The sequence below is a fragment of the Narcine bancroftii genome, chromosome 9, assembly GCF_036971445.1.
Source record: "Narcine bancroftii isolate sNarBan1 chromosome 9, sNarBan1.hap1, whole genome shotgun sequence".
In the NCBI taxonomy this organism is placed as follows: domain Eukaryota; kingdom Metazoa; phylum Chordata; class Chondrichthyes; order Torpediniformes; family Narcinidae; genus Narcine; species Narcine bancroftii.
Genome location: NC_091477.1, coordinates 12,672,385 through 12,693,319, shown reverse-complemented (window position 1 = coordinate 12,693,319; position 20,935 = coordinate 12,672,385). Strand labels below are relative to the sequence as shown.

General features: G+C 41.8%; 1 protein-coding gene across 1 annotated transcript in view; it reads left to right on the top strand.

The window, feature by feature from the left end:
- Positions 1-20,731, top strand: part of LOC138743215 (vascular endothelial growth factor C-like) — a 50,709-nt gene extending 29,978 nt beyond the window's left edge. Inside the window, exons 2-7 of the mRNA XM_069898176.1 lie at positions 10,722-10,929; positions 12,796-12,986; positions 13,432-13,583; positions 14,545-14,657; positions 16,382-16,718; positions 18,990-20,731. Of these exons, the coding sequence (XP_069754277.1) occupies positions 10,722-10,929; positions 12,796-12,986; positions 13,432-13,583; positions 14,545-14,657; positions 16,382-16,718; positions 18,990-19,107 (1,119 nt within the window). The 3' untranslated portion in view covers positions 19,108-20,731. The remainder of the gene's footprint in view (positions 1-10,721; positions 10,930-12,795; positions 12,987-13,431; positions 13,584-14,544; positions 14,658-16,381; positions 16,719-18,989) is intronic.
- Positions 20,732-20,935: the final 204 nt, after the last annotated feature.

Genomic DNA, 20,935 nt, shown 5'->3' with positions numbered 1-20,935 from the left:
AGGAGAAGTGAAGGAGCTGGGTGTGGATTGGAAGGAACGCATATGTGGTGCGGGAGGGCCACAGGGATGGGGGCGCTGAGTCCTATGAGCCATTCATTCAGGAGATTCAATGCCTCATTTCCAAATTCAGCCTTAACCTCCTATCAATTTGGGGGATTTTTTTCAGGTGGTTTGCATAATAATAGATATCAAGGAATGATCAGAATTCAGCCATTCTCAACCTATTTTTTTCTGGCTATGGCCCCCAGAGGACTCTGCTCAAAGCTTATGGGTCCCTTTCCTTGTGAAGCAGTCAAGTTTTGGTTTCTTTCATATTTCTCTCCTACTGATTACAAAGAAAAATCACATAAATAGAAAATGTTTTGAGGTGAAAAACTTTTATTTTAAAGTGCTGTGGTCCCCAGGGGGAAGCCATTAGGGCCCCCATTGAGAAGGGCTGTTCTAATTAATGCTGTCTGTGGTTAATATAGAAAATATTGGATATAGTACTTGAATGTGGGTTGCAGTCTGGACCTGGTTGAGCTGGTTTAAATACAGTAGGAATATTTGGTGTTCAGGACAAGGTGAAATCTAATTGAAACTTGTAGTTTTAAGAATATAAACAATGGGATTTGAAAACTTCAGTAAAAGTCCAAAAATCTGATCCCATCCACCTAAGAATCCCAACTTCTCAAAGTCTGAAACGTTTTAAATTTAGTGGTCTTCATGCATGCATGCATGCGTAAATGCCACAGATGCACAGAAGTCAGGGAAATGAATGAATAATTTGTCTTTTGGTATTTTGTCTTTTATATGAAAAATGTTTGATTAATAAACTATCTATGTTGACTCATTCATCTCTTCTTTATTCTCTTTAAATGTGAATTTTAGAAGTATTACTCGAGAATCCGGAAAATCGGAAAATCCGCACTGACCCAATCCCTGATAGCCTGGATTTTAGGAATTTTACTGTATTTAATCAAAATCAATTTACAATTCAAGTCGAGCTACAATTACAATTTGCTTTTCCAACACTGCTAACAGCTGGCACTTAAGAGGATGCTTCAAAAGTATTCTGCAATTGGCTGCAGAATTAAAGTTAAGTCGTGGCCTGTTCCACATCCTCCAATCAGAGATTTATTTGTAATGTCCTGAGGGAGGTGTGCAACCACCAGGAAATCCTCTTAAATACTTGAAACCTCTGAACTTTTCCTTGATCCCTATGTAAACTGCAGGACATCAGTCTGACGTTACATCAAACTTGATTTGGCCTTCTCCTGATTGCATTCCTCTGATCGCACTCCCATGTTTTCAATGAAATGAGACCACATGGTCTGGATGTATTTGGCTGCTTGAACCTGTATTCTATAACCAGTTCTTGGAAGCCAGCTTTATCCAAACGGTCATTGATCAATTAGTTTTGATGGACATTTGCTGTTTATAACTGCCGGTCTACTGGGACATTTATTTGGACCAATCATCTTGTTTCAGTGTTGCCGTATTGTGATTTTCATAACTTAACCCAACACACTTTTTATCCATGCATATTCCATCTGTCTATACAGTGATGTCTCCATTACCTGGAAGTCAAGCAACCGACAGCTTCAAGCAACTGGCTCAATTGCAGAACTGTAAACAATGTCCTATTGTTGATGCCTGGAACACTGGTAACACTCCAACGATCACACAATTTCCACATAACAGAAGGATGCCATTCTGCCCATCTATGCTAGTTGCCTGTAGAAAGAAGCTATTTCCCAGCCAGGCAGTCCTGATTTTTGATGCTTCTGTACCTCCTTGATGGCAGTGAATCAAAGATACTGTGTGCTGGATGGAAAGAACCCTTTATAATTTTGCAAGGCAATATAGTTCTATCCGACGGGCGGTGGTGATGGGTTGCTGTGAGACAGGCAATGACTGTGTGGAGCCAAATTGGAAAGTCTGTCACAGTGTTGAATTGTGACTGTTTATTTGGAGTGCACGCACTGCACTCCACCTAAAAGCTCCTTTGCGCAGGCCCGAGGACAGGTCCTGCAGCTGACGTGGACATTTACCCCCTCCATAAATCTTCGTCCGCAAAGCCAAGCCAAAGATTTGGATGTTGCTCTATTGACTGCAAAGATTTTTGCTGTCCAGTCTCTGTTGGTATTTGAATTGTATGGATGTGCCTGTGGAAATGTGGACAGAGAGTGGTCTGTTATTGATTAAGAAGGTGATATTTCTTGTGTTCATTGGTACCATATGCATGTTGCTGGCGATTATCCTATTCATGTTCGCATTCCAGTTCAGCAAGGTGTGTGGCTTGCAAGTTTTTGGTTCCTCTGTTCTTCTGGCCGATGGAGGATGGATGTTGCCCTCCAAGGAGTCTCAGTGAGCTTGTTGCGATATCTTCTGTAAATGGGGCAAACTGCTGTGACTGTGCATCAATGGTGGAGGGAGTGGATGGGAGTGCCAATCAAATGATCTGGAACGTCGTTGAAGGTGGCGTTGAGTTGCTTGTGATTTTGTTCGAGCTGCACTTGATCTCAAGTGGGCGATCATGTGGTTGACAGATTGTTTTCAACTTTAGATTGTAGACATACTGCATTGGAACATGAGCCAGTGCCGCCCAATTACACCCAATTAACCTACAACCCCCAGAATGTTTTGAAGGGTGGGAGGAAACCAGAGCCCCCGAGGGAAAACTCACACAGACACTGGGAGAATGTACCAACTCCTTACAGATAGAATGAGATTCGACCCCTAGTCCAGATCGCTGGGACTGCTAGCCACTATCTTGGCTAGCCACTATAACTGCATGGAGTTGTTGATGAGGAGTCATTGGGACACTCACAGCAGCCAAGATATTTTTTTTTTTAATTCTGTCTTTTACAATGATCAGGAACTAAAAGAGTTGGCAGTGGATAAATATTAAACAACATGTTTTGCTTTAAACTCTTCCAGGTGGGAGACACTGATGTCTATCCACAGGAAATCTCCTTTCTGTTGTTCCATGAAATTTCTCAGTTCCTGCCTCTTCAGACTGATTCAGGTTGTTGCACTTATATTTCCGTTTTCCACGTTTGCCCTCCATGTGTGCAAGTGTTTTGCTCCAGTGCTATAAAACGTTGAGCTGCTTAGTGAATCAAGGATCTGCTCCTAATCTGCGTTGTTCAGTCTGTTCTCAATTAGAGGCAGAAGTGCCGCTGTGCAGCAGTGATTTGTTCAAATAATGACACAGACTGGTGACCTGCTTTGAATTAGCAAACCCAAGGGTTAAGCAATGCATGTGCTTTCTCCCGCATTCTTTATAAAACTCTTGCACAAAGAGAGACCAGATGTTGGTTGCACTTGTATGTTTCCAGAGATTATCTTTACTGGAGAGAACCCGTTCCCAATAATCTCTCAAACTTTGCACACTTTATTGGTTCCAAAGTTCAAAGTTTAGATTTATTGTCAGAGTGCATGCATGACATCACATACAACCCTGAGATTCTTTTTCCTGCAGGCCAGACAGAATGACCACTTATTGGTAATGTGAAAAGAAAATGCATACAATGTAAACAAATAAATATAAATAGTACAAGCATGAAATAAAATCAATAAATTACAAAAGTGGGGCGGCACGGTTACCGTAGTAGTTAGCAATACTGTTACAGTGCCAGCAACCCGGACTGATGTTCAAATCCAGCGCTGTCCGTAAGGAGTTTGTACGCTTCTCCCCGTGTCTGCATGGGTTTCCTCTGGGTGCTCCAGTTTCCTCCCAGCTTTCAAAATGTACTGGGGGTGTAGCTCAATTGAGTGTAATTGGGCAGCATGGACTCATAAGCTGAAAGGGCCTGTTAACATTACTAATTTTTAAAATTAAATATTTAAAATATTTTTAAAAATTAAAAGTAAGGTTCCTTAAATGAGTCTCTGATTGAGTTTGTTGTTGAAGAGTCTGGTAGTGGAGGGGTAGCAGCTGTTACTGAACCTGCTGGTGCAAGTATTGTGGCTGCTATACCTCTTTCCTGTGGTATCAGTGATAACAGAGAGTGTGTTGGGTGGTGTGGATCCTTGATGATTGCTGCTGCTCTCTGACAGCAGTGTCCCCTGCAGATGTACTCGTTGATGGGGATGGTTTTGCTGTGAAGTCCTGGTCTGTGCCCAATACCCTTTTGCAGGGCTTTATGCTCAGGGGTATTGGTGTCCCCACACCAGACCATGATAGATCCAGTCAGCAAACTTTCTACAATACATCTATAATGTTATTGTTCATCTTTCGGGTGGCTCTGTGGAGGGGGAGTATCTGCAGATGCAGTGATGGATGGTTAAGTGTTTTCAAAGAATGTGATTGAAAAGAAAGTAAACTGCTTTAACATTTATACTCTATATTCATGCAAATGAAGTTTGTTTAGTGCAAGTACAGTATTTATTTTACTCTTTTAAACTGTTTATTCTTAATGCTGGTGCATTTGTTAAGCATTGTAAGTGTGTCTCATGCAACTGGAAAATACACTTATCCGGCATCTATCAATCCCCATAGGTGCAAGATACCTTTGTATTAAGGACTTTGAATGAATTTCATTCTAGAACCATTAGTTTGACTAAATATGGTGAGAATATTTACATCAAGATTAATGTTAAGCAATTAAATAGAAGGTAGTATATTGTCCTCAGCTTCAAAATGGTGGCTGCATGAAATGGTTCTAGCTAATCCCTTGTGCAGTTTGTCATTGATGTCCTTTCCTTTCGTAGGCCCAGAGCCAAAAAACTGACTGATACTGTGCCATTATGAACCCGTAGTTTTTCAGATGTCTCATCCCCATTGAAGTCTGAGGAACATTCCTTATAAAGTATGGTGTCACAGCAACTGACAAATGCCAAAAATAAGATTCACCATTAGTTTGACAGGGTTTTCCTCTGCGGCCAATTAAATATATCATTTTGAAAGAGAGGTTGCTCTAGCTGTGATTTTACTCTGGTTGGATTTGCTCAGTTTGACTTTGCAGAGAAACCATTTGCATTTATTTACCTGCTTTCTTCATACACCTCAAAGCACGTAATATAGTGAAGTAATGGAAGTGTAATCAGTGGCATGAAGGAGATGAGGGGACAGATTTGCAAGCTTCAAGCAGCTGCATGAATGTAAATCACCAGATCATCTTGGGAATTTTCCTAACACCAGCTGAAGGTTGAGGTCAGTTTATGCATATGATGGCAACTCCAAGATTGCAGCATTATCTCAGTCCCAAAGTGTCTGCCAATGCAATGTGCTCGAGTCTGATGTGGCTGTCGAATATGAAATCCTTTGGGTCAGGAGGTAATGCTACCAGCATCTGTCATATAGTGAACCTTTCTTTAAATTAAATTATTTTTTTGGGGTGGTAAGTTGGTTTGATGACCAGGCCAGTAGTTAATTACCCTGAAGAAGATGGCAGTAATCAACTCTCTTGATCCTCTCCAACGGTGATGCCACATTTTTTTTCAATGACATTATAAAGTAAGCCAAACAGCATAAACATCAATGGAGTTTGTTAACATTAAAAATAACTGCAATAATTTGGGAGGCATTAGTCAAGCTATTTCCAGAATTGGTTAGTTCAGCTATAATGGGACCCAAGACCCCTGGTATTGGTTATCTCTCAGAAATGTGATCATACTTTCTGGTTTCAATCAGTCCACTTTCGAGAAACACAGTAGAATCAGAATTTATTGTCTTGAATGTGTATCTTGAAATTTGTTGTTTTGTAACAGCATTACTATGCAGTACATGTGCAAAAATTGCTACAGAATAAATCTGATGGCAGATGGGAAGAAGCTGTTTTAGTACCATGGGGGTGTTCGTCTTCAGGGTCCTGTACTTCCTTCCTGAAGGCAGCAGTAAGAAGATGGCATGGCCTTGGTGGTGAGGGTCCATGATGATAGAGGTTACTTTCTTGAGACACTGCCTCTTCAATCAGGACATCTACAAGTGAAGACTATGATGGTGCTGGCTGAGTTCAACTCTTTGTTGTCTTTTCCTGTCCTTTGCATTGGCATCTCCATACCAGACAGTGATGCAACCAGTCAGAATGCTCTCCACCTGTAGAAATATGTAAAAGTGCTTGTTGACGTATCAAATAATCTCAAGTTTTTAAGTGAAGTATAGCCATTGGAGAGCTTTCTTCATGACTCCATCAAAACGAGAGCCCCAGGATATATATTCAGAGATGTTGACACTCAGGAATTTGAAGTTCTTTACCCTTTTTCACTGCTGACCCCCTCGATGTGGACTGGTTCGAGTTCTCCTGGTTTACCTTCCTGAAGTCCACCATCATTTACTTAATTTTGCTAATATTCGAGTGCAAGGTTATTGTTGTGACATCACTCAACTAGATGATCTACCTCACTCCTCTGAGCTCCCTCTTTGCCGTCAGTGATTCTTTCAACCACTATGATGTCATCAGCAAATGTACAGATGGCATTTGAATTGTGCCGAGCTCCACAGTCATAGGTGTAGAGAGAGTAGAGCAGTGGGCTAAGCACACATCCGTGAGGTGCAGCTGTGTTGATCGTCAGTGAGGAGGAGATGCTCTTCCTAATCCACACTGACTGTGGTCTTCCGATGAGGAAGTCAAGGATGCAATTGTAGAGGGATGTACAGAAGCCCATCTTGTTTGCTGACCAGTACCGAGGAGAATTATGGTGTTGAAATCTGGGTTGTAATCGATGAAAAGGAGCCTGATCTACATGTTGATGTTGCCTAAGTGATCCATGGCTGAGTGGAGAGCCAGTAAGATTGCATCTGCTGTGGAGCGGTTGTGGCGGTGGGCTAATTGCAATGGGTCCAGATCTTTACTTGGGTATGAGCTGATTCTGGCCATGACCACCCTCTCAAAGCATCTCATCACAGTAGTTTCATTATACTATCATGCAAAGTGTTTGTAAAAAAAACTCTTTATGTGAGGTTCTAGTTGTGTGGTGAAAATTAGTGGCACTAAGAACCACTGAAAAAGCAGTACATAATTAAAGGTTTATGTTACAACAGATATGAAGACAATTTACTCAGTCAGAAAGTTTTTAGTTTGAAATCCACTCCAGACATGTCACAACTGTGAGAACATTGTTATAAGAATGCGATTTTAAAGGATATTAACCCCTCACCAAGACCTGAAATTATTGTAATAAGATATCTGTATTCCTGTCATATCTTCTCATAATAAAGATCAACATGCCGTTTTCTTTCCTACTGTAGTTGCATAACACATCTGTGTGCTCACTTTCAGTGTAGGCTAACACCCATGTCACATATATGGTAGCAGGACTTGCCTCTTGTTGAGTCTGCCATTTGCACAGTTATGGATCTGCTCCAATAACGGGATTGAGCAGATCCGTAACTAGAATTTCATGGAATGGTTTAATGGACTGCTTTGCCATGAGAACCAGAAGAGAAACAGTGTTCTATGGAGACAAGAAAATAAATTACAGGCTGTCCTTGTGTATAGAATGGGTTCCATTTTTACAGATGTAGATTTTTATCTATGTGTTCAAAAATAATTGGATAAGGTAACCATTCATCGCAGCATTACAATGAATAGTATAACAACATTGACAAGAATAATTAATAAAATTGGAAAGAGAAGGAATACTAGTCTGCTGTTTGTAGCAACAGAGATGTATATGCATGTCTGACTTCCGGATTTAATAGTATTATGGGAGCTCACTCACGTGTGGAGTTGCCCATTACGTTGGGTGTTCACAAACCATAGATTAACCATTCTCCCAAAAATTGTGAGCAGGCTTAGAATGCTATAGCACAGAAAGAGGTCAGGAGAACCTGTGGTGACTTATTGAAGCAAAGATCCTGAGGGGTTCTGAGTGGGTAGAGAGGTGCCGTACAAATGGTTGAAGGATCGTGGCAGCTGGTTTGAAATAATGGCTGCAGCTGCTGTGATTGTAGTAAAAACACCAAAATACTGGAGGAAATCGATGGAGAATGACTTGCAGTAGTACAGGTAAAGAGCACTGGAGTAGGACATGGATTCAATGGGTTGTATGGCCTTTTTTGGCATAACTTCATTGTTTTTTTTCCTCCAACTTATTCCATGCCCTGGCCCCTTTCCCAGTGCTCTTCTTTGATTAGCTGCATGAAATACGTGATCAGAAGACCATAAAAAGAGACGTATCCTCAGTGAACCCTGCATTGTCCGTGGTTTCTATAAGAATGTGTTTGTCATCCAGTTTTAGCATGGGAGTCACATACCCCCCCTGCTGAACTTTGATGGCCTGTGGCATGAGTGAAAAAACTTTTGGCAAGTCCCATATTCTTCTCTAGCCCCTGGCCCCAATCGTTACAGGTCATTTACCACCATTGACCATCAGAATGATGCCATTCAGTGTGGTTCTGAGTTGACTGATTGGCTTTTAGTTGATTGAGTGATACAGTACAAACCCCAACCTATTTAGACAAAGAATTAACTTTGTGTGCTTGTTTAGGAAGAATTACTTGGGAGAGGGGACAGAAACTCAGTGGGAAATGTTTTGAAGTATCAGTGTGTAAAATCTTTATTGATGCTTACCTACTTTTATCTCTGCATCTATATTCAAGTTCAAGTTTATTGCCATGTGTACCAAGATGCAGTGATACAGTATGTGTTGTGAACAGACCAATTAGACATTTCATATATCGTACAACGAGTAAGACACGGTACAGAAGTGCAAAGATCAGATAGTACAGAGCAAAGGCCGCATAATTTGGAAGTTCAATCAATCTGATAATGGCAGGAAAGAAACTGTCCTTGAATCTCATGGTGCATGATCTTGTACTCGTTCTTGTTTATGGGAGGGGGGGATGATGAGATTGTATCCAGGACGGGATGAGACTTTTAATATGTTGGCTACTTTCCAGGGCAGCTAAGATATGGGTGGAAATGATGGCCTGGGGAGTGGGCATGATGGCCTGAGCCATATTTCTTATGTCTAGTTGTATATCTGCGTGTTTTGCGCCAAAGACTGGAGAATGCTGGTTCGTCGGGTTGTACTTCTGCTCTCAGATGACAGTAAACTTGACGACAACCCTCTGTAGTATCTTGTGGTCTTGGGCAGAGTGGTTCCCGTACCATGCAAGGATGCATTCTGACAGGATGCTTTCAAGGGTGGAGCTGTAAAAGTTGACATGGGACTAAGGGGATGTGTAAACTTTTTTCAGGCTTCTATGGAAGTAGAGATGCTGATATGCTTTCTTGCCAATTAGATTGACTAAGGTAGACTAGGGTGGACTGGAGATGTTTAAACCAAGGAACTTAATGCTGTATATTCTCTGCACTGTTGATGTGAAGCTCTCGCCCTCTTCCAAAAGTGTGTAACCAGCTCCTTCGTCTTGCTGACATTGAGGATTGTTGTCCTGACTCAAGTCACCAATCCTTCCATCCTCCTTCCGACTCATCATCATTTAGAGTTCCTACCTATGATGACGGTGGTGTGTTCCACAAACCTGTAGAGTTGGAGCGGTCTTTAGCCATGCAGTCATGGATATACAGTAGGAGGCTGAATACACTGCCTTGTGGGCCTCTGATGTTGAGGCTGATCATGATGGAAGAGTTATCACCAACCCTCACTGATTGTGTCCATGTTACAACCCCATGGCTCTAATATTGACCAGATTAACCACTGTCTTTGGCTGGATGGAAATTCCAAGAACACCAAGGGAATTCCAAAGGAAGGAATAGCTCAGTGCCTTGGGTGAAAGTTCCTTTATTGTCACATATAAAGCAGATGTGCTATTACTTTAATTGGCCATGAGGCAGTCAGAGTCGCTATCAGTGCCTCTTGCAGTCAAAGAGAAGAACCCTCCAGAGTCATGGAGTGTTCGTGAATTCACTTACAGTGCTCCCACAGCCTCCACGGCCACACAGACTCCAGTCAAAACATCCGAGCATGCAATGCATTCAGGACACCTTCAGCGCCCTTGGCACCCTCTCACATCCCAATTCCAATACTTGGCATCCCTTCAGCCAGTCTCAAGCCTCTCTCCAGCAGTCCACAGCCTGGTGTGAATCCTTTGGCCACAGTCACCGTCAGCCCACTGCCTGCTTGGCTTCCTCATGTCGAGTCACCAAAAGCCTGCTGCCTGTGTGTTCTTCAGTCTGCAAACCCTTGAGGCTGCTGCCAATCTTGGGCCCAGACCTGCGGTCGCAGGAATTTATAATAAACCACTGTCGGCTCATTTAACAGGCCGTTTAAAGCCTGTAGGGAGCCATTGGACTGGGCGGTAAAACCCAGAGAAATGGATTGGAGGCCAATTCACAGGACCATAAGAGTGGCAGAGAGGATCACTGGGGTCTCCCCCCACACCCCGCCATGATCTACCTGGATCGCTATCTGAAGAGGGTGCACAAAATTCAGTGAGAATGCCTTCTACCCCGCACACAGCACTTTTCAGCTGCTCCCGTTGGGAAGAAATACGGGAGGATCAGAGCCAGCACCACCAGGCTGAGGGATAGTTTTTACCACGGGCAGCAAGGATGCTGAACGACCAAAGGAACTGCTCACACTAACCATCCGAAACATGAATATTCACAAAACAATATTTATTTATTTGTATATATGAGTATTTGTCCTATATATGTATTGTTTATGTCTGTATGTGCATTTTATCTTGTGTGCCTGCATGTTTTGCATCGAGGACCAGAGAATGCTGTTTCGTCATGGTGTACTTGCGGAATCAGATGGCAATAAGCTTGACTTCATCCATTTCCCCAAGTTCTTGTCTCACTTAACCTGTGTTCTCCTTGTTCCAGAGCCAGGCCACAAGTGAACTGGAGGAGCAGCTGAGATCTGCATCAAGCGTCAGGGAGTTGATGGACATCTTCTACCCAGAGCACAGGAAGATCCAAGAGTGCCTACAGAAGAAAGTCCCAATGATGAAGCATGCACGGATCGAATCAGAGGAGGAATGGAAGGAGGCCGCAGCATTTACTATATTATGGAAAAAAGAAGATTTAAAAAGTGAGGAAAAATATGGCTTTGCTTGTTATGAGATCTAGTAAGTTAAGAAATCAACAAATGCTGGAAAAACATTGCTTTACTGAATACCTACATTCTGTGGGTTTAACCTGAGCTTCCTCTAGCCAACCATTTCAACCTCTCCAACCGTTCCTGCAATTATATCTCTGTCCTTGGCTTTATCCATTCTCAGGGTGAAGCTGAATATAAACTTGAGGAACAACACATCATATACCCCCGGACACCCTTAGACCTAATGGCATGAACAGAGTTTCCACCCACCCCACCCCCAATTTTGGTAATATCCATCTCCATCTGTTCTTACTGTTTCCTTCTTTACCAACACCTGTCTTTATTCTCCTCTCACTTTTCTTTATACCCCTCTTCCTTGTAGTCTCATTGTATACCTGTCTCTCTACCTCTCACATCTTCTGTCTCTGCTGTAATTATCAGCTTAAACACCTCTGGGCCCTTCCCACAGCTTCTTCGTATGTGCACATTCCACCTTTTTATCTTGGTCTTGATAATGGGGACTGACCATTTCTACCCATGAATGCTGTCTGACCTGCTGAATTCACAATTCATTGTTTGCTGGGGCAAAATAAAACTTATTAGGTCAGAGAGCATCCATAGAGAAAGAAACATAATCATCATTTCTGTTCAGTGACCTTTAGCATTTTCTGATTTTAATATCAGATCCTCAGTTTCCTCCCTATTTTGCATTTGTAAGAAACAAACTTTTTACAAAACTAAGGGGAATAATGCTCATATTTTTATAGCGCTCATCATCAGGGTGTCCCAGATGAGGTTTATACTCTGGAAGAAATATGCAGTGAAGTCCTTGATGTCATTTAAGGGAATACAACAGCTAATTTTGCTCATAACACCATTCTACAGACAGCAATCTGATAAAGGCACAGCATTTAGTGTTTAGGAGTTGGTTTGGGATCAAATACTGGCCAAAATATGAGGGAAAATTCTTTGCTTTTCTCTAAAATAGTATCCCAGGATTTGTTTTTTTTTTTAAATCCTCGGGTGAGAGGACATATGTCCTTCATTTAACAAATCATCGGAAAGCTGCCTCTCTAATAATCAGATCCAGAAAGGACAGATCATGGAGCATCATCTCTGGTGCTCATCTGCACTGTGAAATTGAAATCTATGATCTAGGTTTGTGTCCTGCCCTCCTCAAGCTCCCACACAGCAAGCTGTATTGCAAGCTATTCTGAAAAAGGGAACACGAACACCATTTGGATTCTCCACCGTGAGTGGCTAAGACATGGTGAGATGGCCTGTAGACTAATAGATACCGACCAGCACCTCTACCTTTTCTGAGATTGGGAATGGTATTAGAACTTGGTTTAAAAAAAAATAATAAAAAAGAAATAAATGTAACTTGGTGGGACTTAAGACCAAATCCTGTGTGAAAAGAGACTTGTAGATTTGACATTCTTTTAAACATTAAATTACAGAGCAAATAATTGCACACTGGGTGGGTGGGTTTCAAATTGCAGCAAAAATACATGAAAAAAGATTTCAGGCAGAACCAAAGGTCTTTACAGCAAATTAATACTTTAGAAATGTTGTCCTATTGCAATTTGTGAAGTAATTATGAAAAATATCCAAGATAAACTGTTGTGAGAATAACTTACAAAATTAGGAATTTTGAAAGTGAGAAAAAATACCAGCATGCAACTTGCCAGGCTGTCTTTTTTATTAATTATGATGTTTTTAAGCCAATCATCTTCCCCACTACTCCCCAACTACGCAACAGATCCTGCTCAGTACAAGTTTTCTGCTGTTGTAAGTGTCCTTTATTTAAATGCATGTTTCAAAATCGACTAATGACTCAACCAAATCATTTGACAGATATTGAACTTGAATGGGAAAAGACTCAGTGTGAGCCTAGAGAAGTATGCTTGGATTTGGGGAAAGAGCTTGGTTCTGCAACAAACAAGTTCTACAAACCTCCCTGTGTGTCTGTCCACAGATGTGGAGGCTGCTGCAACAACGAGGGACTACAGTGTATAAATGTCAGCATATCCTTCGTGAGTAAGACCGTAAGTCACTCTTACTTGCCTTTCAAATCTGTTGTAGCTTGGGATGCATGTGGGAAATATTTATTTGTGTCTGCAAGAACAAAGAGAAAAAGGAGAGATCTCACCCAGTTAAAAAAATGTGGAAATAAAAACTTAAATCACAAATTTGATACAGTAAAACCCCTGGGGATTGATAGATGCCGGATAAGTTGACTTTACAGTTGCGTGTTGAATAGATTAGCAAACTCGCAGCTTGGGGAGTGCCAATTTTAAACTTTTGTATTTTTTACCTATTTCCACTTTTTTTTTGCCAGTTGCTTGAATTCCAGATATTGGGGATTTTACTGTATTATGATTAGTGATTTTAATTTAAGTTCAGTATGATATTTGATGATATTTGTTTCCCACTGAAGCCCAAATTCAAAATGATCAAAAAACAAGTTTTGTGCTTCTTTAATTACTCTAGTTGATGGAGATAACGATACCACAAGTTGGACTTTCCAAGCCAGTTGTGGTCAGTTTCGTCAACCATACTGCCTGCAGTTGTCAATCCAAGCGAGACATCTTTGGATATTCCCACTCCATTATCAGGCGTTCTTTTCACGTTGCCCCGAACAGGTAAGGGTTCAGCCTCTGCAATTCCAGTGCTGAATTATAATAGGCTTCATTATGGTTTGGAACATCCTTCAGCTTGTAACAGTACCAACAGCTGTAATGGCATCGTGCATGGGGTGAATAAACCTCCAGATATGACATGCTCTTCGTAGGCATCAGCTTCTGAAATGTGCTGGAAGTTAATGGATTGAGGTTGGAAGGGTGAACATGTGGGAAGTGAAAGCTTTAAATGTTCCCCTCACTCGTTTGTTTCAGATGATATTAGACACCACAGGAAAAATTTGTCCAGCCAGTCCTCAAAAGAGAAGGAATGAGGGGCTGAATATTTTACTCCTGCTTCTATTTTCTGCTTTCTTGTGTGCTCAATTTTGCACTAACTAAGTTGATTTTATTCTTCACCTGATGATCTGTAAACTAAAGGAATGCCATTGACCACTTGATTTACTGCCTCTCTGATGCGTTCAGTTTCCTGCCTTGTGTATAAGGGTAAACAAAATAAAAATGAAATAGAAAATCATCTGCTGATGGGTTTGCAAGATGTCAGGACTTCCTTGTGTGGCCATGATAAAGTCCCCTGGGCTGTCTGATCAGAGAATAATTGTGAGCCTCAGAAATCTATTTCAGTAGCACAGGGCTTTTTAGAAGAAGTTTAAACAGGACTCCTGCTTTGATCCTGTCATCCAGTGATGTTTGTTACAAAGCATCTGCCTCTTTTCAATGGCCAGGTTTACCAACAATTCAGCTGACTTTTAATAACCGATGATTTTCAGTGATTTTTGGGACATTAAAAATGCTCTTAAGTTAGACACAAGTTGTCTACCTTGACCTGAGGTACAACACTCCTCCCAAAGGCAATCTCTCCTTTCCCAATAACTAATCACATTTCATCGTTGAAAATGAAAAGAAAGATGAAGTCAGACCCTTGATGTACCTTGTGGATAACTTCCAAATGTTTATCCCTCAGATGTGTTGCAGAGAATGATACATGTCCACATGGGCTCACCTGGGATCCCCGTTACTGCAGATGTGTTGCCGTTCATGAGGTCTTCAGTTTAGCTGCCAGCAATTCAGCACCAGGTAAATAATTATTTTTGATAGACCTTTTGACAAAGTATCATTTTTAACCATAGTAAAGCCCCTGGGATCCAGCGCCTATGGGAATTGGTAGATGCCAGACAAGTGAATTTTCCAGTTATGTGAGGCTGCATGATCGATGAACTAACAGCAAGGTGTGTCAATTTCAAGCTTCTGTATTTTTTAACTAATTATTTTCCACAATATTTTTGCCAGTTGCTTGAGGCTGCCGGCTGCTTGAATTCCAGATAAGAGAGTTACTGTAGTTCCATGAGTAGATTTTTACTGTCAGCTTTCTGCCAAAAGAGGAATATTCAAGCTCACTATAGCTCTAGCCGTAGCAAAAAAATGTATTATGTCAACCTGGAAATTGGAAGATAATTTGAAAATACAACAATGGTATATAGAAATGAATAAATGTATTCCATTAGAAAAAATAACATATAGCTTAAGAAATAATATTGAAATATTTGAACAAATATGGGAGCCTTACATGAAACACAATAGAGAAAACCTACCGGGGACATTCACTACCTAAATTAACGAAAGGAGAAGGAAATGAAAAGAATTGACTCAGTGGAATTTCTTGTTTATTTTTATTGAATGACAACATTGTTTGACTGGTTTAATGTATCCTAGATTTTGTACTTTAAATGGGGGGGGGGGGGGGAGGTAGGGAGGGTGGGATGGGAGAAAATGGCACTGTATATATTTGAAAAGGAAAAAGTATGTATCATGGTTAATGTAGTTTATGGTGTGAAAAATAAAAAAATAAACTGAATTCAGGGCTTTGGGAAACTGGCACAGAAGAGGAGTTGAGATGTGAGGCGGATGAGCAGTAGACTAATAGATACCGACCTGAGAGGCTGTGAAGCCTACTCCTCTTATTTTCATGTTCCGTCATCTAAACGGACCCCTAAATCATCGACTGATGAAATAGCAGAGTGCTGTATTAGTGGGCTATTACTTTTGAAAATTTTGTTAAAATGCAGGATTCATTCAAAAGAAACAATTTTAAATTTTTAGATTAAAAATAAATTAAACAAGTCCTTTCAACCCATGAGCCTGGGCCACCCGATGGACCTACAACTCTGGTATGTTTCGAACGGTGGGAGGAAATGGGAGCTCCTTGGGAAAACTCACACAGACACGGAGAGAACGTACAAACTCCTTACAGATAGAATGGTATTCCAAACTCGGTCCCGATTGGTGGCGCTGTAACAGTGTTGCACTAAACACTAGGCTAATCATTCCATCTTTTGGGCAGACCCCTGAATAAAAAGGTGGGAGGACAAGACGGAAGGGAGGGAGGAAAAGAAAGCGGCTGAGAGGTGATGGGGAGAGGGCAGTGGGCTAGGAAAGATGACTCTGATAGGAGAAGGAAGGGAAAGGGGTGAGGAGCAGGATGAATTGGGAGGGGAAAGCAAAACAAAAAGGTTATTACGGCACCTAATAGCCTGAATATGGCTGGGATTGTCTGATCTCTGAAGCTAAGCAGGCGGGTCATTTCTTGGAAGGGAGCCGCCCAGGAACACCAGGTGCTGTAGGTTTCTGTGAGGGGCGCTGGACAAAGTGGGGACTCTGTCTGCCTTACGGTTGACCAAAGTTAAAGTCTGTGACATCCTAAGTGTAGTATTACGCGACAATAATGGAACCTTTACCATTATTCGAAGTAGTGGACATTAAATCATTGAATGTTGCTGACTTCTCTTCTCCATACTTGTCAGATGATATCGACGGTGAGATGGATGACTTTTGTGGGCCCTACATGATATTTGATGAAGATTCTTGCAGCTGTATTTGCATGAACCAGCTTTCCACCTCTAGCTGTGGCCCGAACAAGGAATTTGATGAGAGCACCTGCACGTGCGTTTGCAGTAACTTGCCACATCCAGGCAGGTGTGAGCCGCAGAAGGAATGGGATGCAGATTCTTGTGAGTGTGTGTGCAGGAAGAACTGCCCAAAAAGCCAACCCTTGAACACCAATAAATGCACCTGTGAATGCACAGAGTCCGTAGCTTCCTGCTTTCGCAAAGGAAAGAAGTTTGATCCACAGACGTGCAGGTGATCAAAGTTTAGCTAATCATTTCTTTATGGCTTAAACCTGCAGTGCTTTCTTCGGTTATCTCAGTTGGTATCTTTAAACAACGATGTATGGAAGGGCATGGGATCTAGGGATTCTTGTGGAATTGGGAAAAGCCACTGTCACTGAGTCCCAATAGGAACAGCTTTGAGATGCTCTCTGTCATGGCCTTTTCAGAGATGAGAATGGAAGGTCGAGCTAAGAATAAGTAACGGCCTGAGTAATGGGGGATACTGTGCTGCTGGTCTTCGAACCAATGCCATGGTTTAACTTCTCCAAATGATATTACCTATGGCCTATGTGTTAGTTGGATGTGAAGCTAAACCATTCCCTAGCTTTATATACTCCTAGCTGTAGCTCAGAGGCAAAAATCTTGCAAGCTGAGTTACTGCTGATAAAAGATGGAGGGAGGAAGAGAAAGAGGCTGAGAAGTGATGGGGAGAGGGCAGTGGGCTAGGAAAGATGACTCTGATAGGAGAAGGAAGGGAAAGGGGTGAGGAGCAGGATGAATTGGGAGGGGAAAGCAAAACATCAGTTACGTTTAAAGGCTGCATTTTATGCAAAACCCATTATTTATGACAAATGGATATTTATAATTCAAAACAAAATGTACTTCTGGATAGACATGATCAATTGTTGTCACCAACAAGCGTCACCATGAGATGCTCCGGGTAATGTAACTATCAGACAGCTCTCATTTTTACCAGGCCCTTTTGGCCAACCTCATGAACAGGTTCAAATCTGACCTCTGGGTGGAATTTACACATACTCCCTGAATCCACTTGGGTTTCCCACAGGTACAGTACTCCATTTTTCACCTATATAGACATGCATACAGCATAGTAACAGGCCCTCAAGCCTGTGCCACCCAATTACACTCAATTGACCCACACCCCTGCTATGTTTAGAATGGTGGGAGGAAACCCACACAGATACAAGGACAATGTAAAAACTCCTTACAGACAATGATGGGTCCAAATCCTGGTTGAGGGCATTGATATATCATTGCCTGAAGCCTTATGATAACCGTACTGCCTGGCAGTCATTGCAATGGCATAAAATTAGAACAGTAACAAAGTTATATAAACTAAATCACTTTTATCTACAATATTTGATTCACCCTCAAAGGGCAGCCTCATTTGGGATTGTCACTTTTTGCTACCATAGAATTTCTAGCTTGTCATTTTTAATTCAGCTTTGAACTAATCCCAACTGTGAAAGTGTCATCTTCAGAGAAAACATTCAAGGTACAATGTGGTGAAAGACTTAATTATTCCCAGGAAAATTATTCCTGGATCAAACTATGAAAATTGAATAATTTTCCTTCATTCTTTCCATTTCCTGCAAAGTCAATTATGAGGCAACCATTTTGGAGCTCTAAAATTGTCAGTACTCTTATGCCCTTCAGATTTACTGCCCTCTAATACATGAAGGTTGAAAGGTTAATCAGCTATTTGTTTTTAATGCAGACACACAGCAACAGCCCCTTCCACCCAAATACCCCAAGGGTTAGAAGGGTGGGAGGGAGCCAGAGCACTCTGATGGGGTCACAGGGAGAATGTACAAACTCCTTACAGACAGCGCTGGATTTGAACCTGGGTCACTGGCATTGTAATAGTGCTGTGCTAATTGTGCCACCTAGTGATATGATTGGGAAGATTAGATTGTGCAGAGAGCTAGCATGGAATTTTATGGGCCAAATGTGGTCTTTCGACATGTAAAGAAATAAGAGAAAATATAATGAAAATTTAAAAAATAGAGAAGCCTCAAGCACTGTGCCCCATCTAGAATAAATGCTTGCATTCTAACATCAGTGCAGAATTTTCATGGAACCTAGCTGTCATTTACCCATTAAATCTTTAACCTCCTTGTCATTTCAGCACAGACTGGAAGTGAATTCCTGTGCTCCAATGCTCTATGGTTCTAGAGTCCCAGTCTCCCCCTCCATTCCCCAAAGCCCAACAAATGGTATTCCTCGGCCGATTCCAGTATGAAGCTACCAATTGATTTTGTTTCCCACCCCACCTGGCAGAGTCCAGATTCTTACGGCTCTGAGTAGATTTTTCCTTGCATCCACCTTTTATGTTTTATCCAAAATTTTTAATTTGCCCTTAAAGACAGCAAGCTATCAATTCTAAATGTGCAGAATTAACATGATTTGTTCTTGTTTTCCAGGTGGCCTGAAATGATATTTTTAGAATGTTAATTATATATTTTCTCTTGTCTTGGGGTGGGGTGGGGGGGTGAAACAGGTGCTACAGGTTGCCTTGCAGAACACAAGTGAAGCAATGCCAGTCAGGCCTTTACTTCAGTCATTACGTCTGCAGTTGCCTCCCACTATACATGAAGGAATATCAAACTGAAGACTGATGCACAAACTGCTTTCAACTTTGCCTTGCTTCTTCAATGAAGAACTTTGAATTTCCAGCCTGCAGCACTTACAAAGTACTTGTTTTCGGATTCTACATAATCTATTAGATAAGCTGAGCTCTGAAATGTGTCTGTGATGGTGTGAAGAAAGAGGGTATGGATCCGTTTTGTTTAAAGAAGTTTGGCTCATTTTCATAACACACAATTGGTGTGATTGCCAATGTCATGATCACAGCAGGATTAAGAGCAAGTGTCCAGTTAGATACACGTTTCTATTAAAGTTTCTTCATGTTACAATCAGAATGAATTAGTTGTGGAGGAAAATAGACTTGATATTGACCAGATTTTGGTAAGAGATGTGTTGTTTTGCACAAAACAATGCTTTTCTCGACACAGGGAGATTATGCTACTGGAAATGAGTCCTAATGCTTCAGAATAGACACAATGTTTTGTAGATCTTGTACTGATTTTATGCCATTGTGGATGTGCAAAATAGCTTAAGCAATATCCTGAGTTTACCAGTTGAAAGCCCAAAAAAAAATTGCAGCCTCTTTCACAAAATACATTTATAATCTAAAATATATAAATTTCAGTTAAGTTAACAATTGTTGTTAGAGGAAGCAATTAATTTTTCAAGCGCAGCTTGTGTGCTCATGGAAGTTAAAGGACAGGGGCGGGCAGGTGGGAAACAGAGGTATAATTCGACAATAAAAAGGTGACAATAAATCAAGTTGGGCAATTTCTCCTGCCTGGTTTGAGGCATAAAGTGCATTTATAACTAGCTACAAATTACTTATGCAGTGGAAATTGGAGATGTACTTAAGTTGTCACCTAACCTCGCCATCAAACCTGCAGACTAAGGGTGGTGCTGTTGTGGTCTGGAGCACTGACCTCTATCTTGCCGAGGCCAGTCAACAGCTCTCAGTCTCCTCCTCCTATTGACCCTTCCCAAAGGACCCCAGCACCATCTCACCACTGGTCACCTCCCTGTGCCCCCCCCCCCCCCAACAACTGCCAGTTTCTACCTTCTACCCAAGATGCACAATCCCAGCCATCTGGGAAGACTCATTTTTTTTCTGTTTCCTCTTGCCCCACCAAACTCGTTTAATCCTACGTTGATTCACCCCCCACCCCCAACCAGGCACCTTCCCCTGTGGCCACAGGAGGTGCAACACTTGCGCCAACACCTCCCCCCTCATCATGGTCCAGGGCCCTAAACAACCCTTTAAATGAAAGGAACACACTTCTCTTGTATATCCACAGGACTTATTTTCTATATCCGGTGCTTCCTTTGTGGAGTTCCCTACATTGGAGAGGGCAGTTGTAGATTGGGAGATCACTTTGCTGGGCACCTCTTCTCTGTCCACAACAACCTCCCAGTAATCATTCCAGCCTCACATCTGACCATAGCCTTGTGTTCTAACCCATCCAGACCACCTGCAGATTGGAGGAACATCACCTTATTTTTCCATCTGGGCACTCTCCAGCAAGGTAGCATTAACATTGACCTTCTCTGCTTTCTGCTAAACTTGCTTGCTTTTTCTTTCCCCTCCCCTCCCATTATCCCTTCCCTTACCCACCCAGCCACCCTTCCTCCCCCATTGCTGCTGTCACCTCCCTCCTTTCTCCACCATCATCTCCTGCCTTTGCCACTCTCCCCCCCCCCCCCCCCCAGTACCTTTTTGTTCAGATGCCTGCCAGCAGTCTCTCATACCTTGAAGGGCTCAAGCCCATATTTTTACCTGTTACATAAAGAACACGGGTTGACCTGCTGAGCTTCTCCAACATTTTGTGTTTTTAACTTCAAACACAGTGTCTAAATTTTCAT